Raw genomic sequence first — 7,002 nt, 5'->3', positions numbered from 1 at the left:
ATTGATGTCGACTAATGTAAGAAATTCAAAATTCAGTTTAATAATAATAGCGTTATTTTCACCTACCTTTTGTAATGATTAAAGGCTGGATTTCCTAATATCAATGTAAAAACACATGTTTATGGTGTTTCATCTTGTCAAAACGTGGACGCCATCATTAGACAAACATGAAAAGGCAAATTAAAATACAGAAAACTAAAAATAAAAAATTGACCCCACCATTAATGTGACAAAATGTCGTGATTAATGTGTTGGATTAATATAATTTTGCTAACCGGACGACTGCTTGGAGCTACATTATAAAGCCAACTACATCATCAACTCAACTCACACCGCCTCACATCAACATTCTTTCGAAAAAAAATAAAAATAAAATGAAGGTTTCATGCTCTGTTGTGGTGTTTGCTCTAGTGTTTCATTTTTTCTTAGTCACAGGTTCCCGGTCACCGCCACCGTCGGATTCGATAATCATCATCGGCGCGGGAATGTCAGGTGATCATTCAAGAAGATTACGAAAAATATGGTTTATGTATATGCATGCATTTGTAGCTTAATATTGTACATACGTAATGTCATGTTTTTTATTTATTTATTTATTTTTACAGGAATTATGGCAGCAAAGACACTTGAAGAAGCTGGATACAAAGATTACATAATATTGGAAGCAGACTCCAGGATTGGTGGCAGGGTTCACAAAGGGCAGGTTGATGGAAACACGGTGGAAATGGGTGCCAACTGGCTTTTTAGTGGAGGTCCAAAGTCTAGTCCTGCACATGAAATTGCTAAGAAGATTATGCTGAGGACACTCTACTCAGACTATGGAAACCTCTCTTCAAATATCTACAAACAAGGGTAAAAATGTGATTTTATATATATGTGTGTGTGTGTGTGTGTGTGTCCTCAAGTCATCTCTCTTTTTGCTTTGTTTTTCATTTTTTTTGTTATTTATTTCTTCTTTTTTTTTGGTGGTTGGATTTCGCTATTAATTTTTTATGAACATATTAAATGTTATCCTCAACATATATCCATTAATTATTAATAACGAGGGATTAAGATTTGATTCTTTTTTGTTATTACTTTCATTATTAGGTTTGAAAAAGATTAATATGTTAATATTTTCTATTTCCGCAATGTTATGTTTATAATTTTATTAAAATTATTATTTAATCTAATAATAATTTAATTTCCTTTTAGTTCCCACCCATATGAGTGAGTTCTAATCTTACATTTCTTGTTAGTTTTATAAAGTTGAGATATAAAAACTACATTTTAAGTGGTGTGATGTTAAATGGTTGTAATTCATTAATTAATACTATATAAATATCACATTAATGATGTTATAAAAAACCAACTTCTACTTAACGACAACCATTAATTAACAGAACAAAAATTACAATAAATTAAGAATTTCTACAGGATAAACTATAATCTAAATCAACACTGCTTCAAAAGAAAAGCCAGCTTCACTGTCGATATATTGGTTTGCGTGCCACGTGATATCTTTTCGAGTTTCATGAATCAAAGAGAAGAAAATGGCTGACACGATGACTCCCCCATACTTCTTGTAGGGCCTTAATACCCCATACCATCTTGTTTGATTTCACCATTGAATTTTTTTATCCGATTTGCAGCTGACACAATCATTAAACCTAGCTTAATTATCTTATACAAAATTTTTGCAAACCCTAATATATATTTTAGAAAAACCTTGAAATACTAACAATATAGTACTATACAGTCTTCAAATAATTTTGATAAAGATTTTTTTTCTAAGTAATGTGTCCTTAAACTAATGGGTAATTTTATCATAACTTTTGATTATTTTTCAATCTCTTCTCCTAATGAATAATTGTCACATTACTTGAGATGAAATTTCTTGTAAAGTGTAGCATTTATTACTCAAATCTTTATTACTTATAAATACTAAACAAAGGAGTTAAATATTTATTTAAATTTAAATAATCTCAATATAATTTTGTTAATTGTTAAATTACCAGTATTAAGTTTATTGAACATTTTGTTGCTTTCCGAATGAATTATTACAATGTCATAAATATTTAACATATTAGTAAATATTTTTTAATTTATTAATTTTTTTACTTCCAAAATTAATTTAATTAGAAATATGTTCAGAAAGATTTTTTTAACCCAAAAAAATTAAAAATGTTAAGATCATAGTTCGTTTATTTGAATTTATTGTCGACTACTGTTTGAATTATGTAATTAAAATTAATTTATTTCGAATAAATACATGATACAAAGGGTTGAAAAGCCTATTTTCACAATAAATGAAAGGGTGGTGATATTTTCACCCCATAATTACTAAAAATTTAAAATACATAAAACCGAATTTTACATAAAACCATTAACCCACCCATAAGAAAATGAAAATACAATTCATTTTATAAATCCACCCCATAATTACCAAAAATGCTCCTGTTTGTTTAATATTTATAATATTTTTTTTCTTTTTTAGATTTATATTTGTTCTAATTTAAAAATAATTTGTTTATTTAAAAATATCATCGAAACCTCCAAATTTAGTGTACGAATATATTTAAAAACAAATTAATTTTTTCTTATAGTGAAATAATATCAACTCCCATATCTTTCCACTCCCAGAACATATTCACATTCAAGTCCAACTTGCTAATTTAAAAGTAAAAATCAAATCAAATCAAATCAACACCAAAGTAATGAAAAGTAAAACTTTTGAATTTTAACTTCAGCTAGCAAACATATCCAACATTTTCAAAAGCTTCCCGTTGCATATCTTCTTCCTCCATCATTGTAATATTAACTTTTTTTCTTTTGGGAACAATTAGGAAAGAGTTTAAGAACATAAAAGCTCCTAGGTTTATACAATATAATAATTTAACTGATAATTATTTATTTACTTACTTTAGTAATTCTATCTAAGGATAATATTGTAATTATAAAAAAATCTAACAAGTGGGGTGGTTTTAGACAAAAGGTGGGGGCAAATTTCACCACCCTAAATAAAAAACTAAGAAAATAAAATAAGGATTTTATCATACAAGTCCTGACCATTTTACTTATAATTAACTAAAAGACATTAGTTATCCATTTGCACTAGATAGTCCTTGATCAGTGACCGGCTTAAATTCTTAATGAGTCTCTCTTTGTGCGCAGGGGTGGATTATACGAGAAGCATGTTGTTGAATCTTCTTTTAAAGTTGCAGATGCAAGACAGGAATTTGGCATAAACCTATCAAAAATCTTATCTTCTAAACAAGGACGGGACGAGGACATCTCAATTTTGGGATCACAACGCCTTTTCAAACAGTAAGTAAATATATATATATAATTATTTTTAGGTGAAGGTGCCCTCATTTTTTTTTTAATGTGGAATTGCTCTTAAGCCATAAGATTTATTTAGTTTATTTTTTAATGAATTATGAAGCTGTGCGATTAAATAATATTAAAAATTAACTCTTTTAAACCGTACAGGTTAAAAGTATATCCACATGAAAAAAATGAGGGTGTCCGCACTTTATCTCTAACTATATTAAAGTTAAGAATAAGCTAAAAGAAAAAAAAAAATTTCAATATACTACAGAATAAAATACACTGCATTAAAGTCTGTTTATTTTGTCTTTTAGCTTATCCCTAACTTTAATATGGTGTGTGTATTTGAATTCTCCTTTACTTTCCAGGACTGAACTGACTATATATTTAAAATTGAATTATATATCTTTATTTATCTAAAAACTATCAATTTTCACAGTATCACAAAACTCAACTTAGTACTGAAAAACAAAGTTTACAATGTTTACAGTACATTATTCTTATCTATAATAATTGCTAATCATGTATTCAGGTGAATTTTGATTAGAAGCTCAGATCTTGGGGAAATCATTCTAGAAAAAATTTGTGAACTCCTTGTACAGGGATGAAACTAATCAGTAAATGGATGAGCGGATAATGCCCCCATTAATTAGTCCTTTTAATTCCATTGTAACGCTACTAATTATTGCTTAATTTGACTTTTATCATAGGAAAATTAAAACCAGAATGAATGAAGGAGTTTTGAAATAATTGAATATTGGTGCAGGGTTCCGAAGGGTCCACTTGACATGGCTGTTGATTACTTTTATAATGATTTTGAAGAGGCAGAGCCAACTAGAATTTCAAGTTTGAAGAATACATTTCCTCGGCAGCTCATGGAGGATTTTGGGGAAGATTCTTACTTTGTTGCTGATCCTAGAGGCTTCGAAACTGTTGTCCATTACATTGCCAACCAGTTTCTTTCTCATAATAACAATAAGATTACGGATCCCAGACTCAAGCTAAAGAAGGTGCGCGCGGGACTCTATTTTCATATCTTATAGTATATAAATGACTCAGTAGGTAACCGTGCTTAGCTTATGGTAAGAGACAAATCACATTACACTGCCAGTGATCTATAGGTTAAACTCTATTTACATAAATAATTTAAACACTATTTACATAAATGTATATGTCATATTTATAATTTTAACTTTTAAAATAGAGTTTTATTGTTATATATAGTTTGGCCCCTACAAGTTTAATACTTTAGCAATTTAACTCAATAATTAAACACATTGTTTAACTTTAACCCCTAAAAAATTATTTTTATAGAATGTAGGCCCCTCCAAAATTTTAGTACTAGCTCCATCCCAGTATAGTAAGTCAAAGAATTATGCACTTATCCTAATACTCATCATATAATAAGAATTGATACTCAATAGATCATTTTCATGTGTGTGTGTTACTTAATAAGAGATCCCTTAAAGTAAGGGATAACTTAAAGGATCCCAATATAATGTATTTTAGTTTATTATTTATTTTAATAACTTAAAGGATCCCTTGTTAGGTGCAAATGTCCATATAAAGTTTTAGAATTTTACAATGGTATGAAAGTTTGTCACACTGTTATAAATCATTTCACAATGTTCTAAAAAACTTTTGTATATTGTGAAATCTCAAATTTATACAAAAATTCGTAGAGAATGTCTCTCCCTGATTAATATGTACTTGGCACCATAGAAAACTGATCATATTGTAAATTCATATTTTATAAAAATGAGCATCCAAACATGATCGAATCATATATGTATAGTAAGAAAATGACTGAGTATATAACAATTTACAGACAGTGAGAAAGATCTATCAGTCAAAGAATAAAGTAATAATTACAACAGAAGACGGCTCTGTATATCATGCAAACTATGTCATTGTTACCGTCAGTGTTGGAGTACTTCAAAGTGATCTCATCGAATTCGTCCCACGTTTGCCGGTAAGCCCATGCATGCTGCTCTTAGTTTTTTTATTACATACATGTACATGATCATGTAACTAGATGTGCCACATGTTCCAATTTATTAATTTATAAAATTGGTTAACGAGTTAGTTAATTTGTTTTGGCATTGAATTATTAGCTATGGAAAAAACTGGCGATCAACAACTTCGACATGGCAATTTATACGAAGATATTTATGAAATTCCCATGCAAATTCTGGCCGACGGGCCCTGGAACTGAGTTCTTCCTTTATGCCCATGAAACACGTGGTTATTTTACAATTTGGCAGGTAATTAATATGTTGGTAAATACTTATTTATTCTCTAATGTTTGAATCAATTACGCAATCAGAACATGCATGTATTTTTAATCGTTACCAAAAATATTCTATTGTATATCTATTTCAGGTAAAATCTATTTAATTATTATTTACTTTTTCCATATAACGTGTTTGGTTAACTTTTAAAATGTAGAGACTAACATATTAATTTTTTCAATTGTAGAGACTAACATAGTAATTAGCCCAACCCAAGGGTCCTAGGGGAACTCACACTCATTTTGTTGCTTTCATTATTTGCTCTTAATACTCTCTAAAATTTAAATAATTAATGATACATAATAAAAAATTGAATGAATTGTATGAATGCAGCATTTGGAGAATGAACTGCCAGGAGAAAACATGATATTTGTGACGGTAACAGATGAAGAATCAAGGAGGATAGAGCAACAATCAGAAAAAAAGACAAAGGCTGAGATTATGCAGGTCCTTAAGAAAATGTTTGGTAATGGGAAACAAATTCCCGAGCCAGACACAATGCTTATTCCAAAATGGTGGTCCAATAGGTTGTACAAGGGGAGCTACTCAAATTGGCCCAACGGTTATACTCTTCATAGCTATCATGATTTACAGCAACCATTTGATAGACTTTACTTCGCAGGGGAGCATACTAATTCTACATATTTAGGATATGTAGATGGTGCTTATTTTTCAGGTACTTTTCGCTCTCCTTCTGATTCTTTATACCCATTACTGGGCAGAGCTACATAAGATTTTGATTCGGAAAAATATTAAAAAGACACAACACCGATAGAGCACTGATTGAAATGGTAATGTAGAAGTGTTAGTTTACCCTATTTTTCAATTCAAAATTCTGTCAAATTTTATATTTGAATATCATTGCCCTTCTGATTCTATCGAGTCAGAATGAAAGCACGAGAAACTTAAGTCGGATAAAAATTAAAACTCCGTTAATTAAGGGAATGTATTAAAACGGCTAAATTTCAGTTAAGGCCAATATGACCAAGAAGCCAACGTAGGTAAATATTTGTCATAATTGATGTATTTAAACACACATTTAACTCGTGTTCAATTTTTATTTTAATGTAACAGGTAGATAAATATCTGTCATAATTGATTTATTTATTATTGAATAATGCATGTAGGTATTAATACTGCAAATGCTTTGATCAAGTGCCTCAAACACTTTTGTGAAGGACGTCGAAGCTAAAGGGAGATAAATGGAAAGAGAGTTTCTCTGCATTATTTTCACCAGCTTTATTTTATTTTTATTTGTTTGGGTGAAATAAAGCTTTTAGTGCCTGTTTGGTATGGCTTATTATTTAATCGTATAAGTACTTTTTAAAAAATTTTATAGTGTTTGGTTATCTTTCTAGTAGAGTTTTTTTAGCTTAAATAAGCTAATTTATCTCTAATAGCA

The 7,002-nt window shown here is 29.5% G+C and overlaps 1 protein-coding gene across 1 annotated transcript; it reads left to right on the top strand.

Annotated features, from left to right (window-relative positions):
• The first annotated feature begins 374 nt into the window (after window positions 1-374).
• LOC18051913 (polyamine oxidase) lies at window positions 375-6,792 on the top strand. The gene is made up of 8 exons (XM_006445743.2): window positions 375-492; window positions 606-852; window positions 3,154-3,306; window positions 4,076-4,319; window positions 5,138-5,281; window positions 5,424-5,573; window positions 5,934-6,276; window positions 6,728-6,792. Exons 1-8 carry the CDS (start codon window positions 375-377, stop codon window positions 6,790-6,792), a joined length of 1,464 nt encoding a protein of 487 aa, XP_006445806.2.
• Window positions 6,793-7,002: the final 210 nt, after the last annotated feature.

This window comes from Citrus clementina, unplaced genomic scaffold (assembly GCF_000493195.1).
Source record: "Citrus clementina cultivar Clemenules unplaced genomic scaffold, Citrus_clementina_v1.0 scaffold_2, whole genome shotgun sequence".
Lineage (NCBI taxonomy): Eukaryota > Viridiplantae > Streptophyta > Magnoliopsida > Sapindales > Rutaceae > Citrus > Citrus x clementina.
The sequence above is the reverse complement of the archived record's forward strand: the minus strand, read 5'-3'. Positions and strand labels throughout refer to the sequence as shown.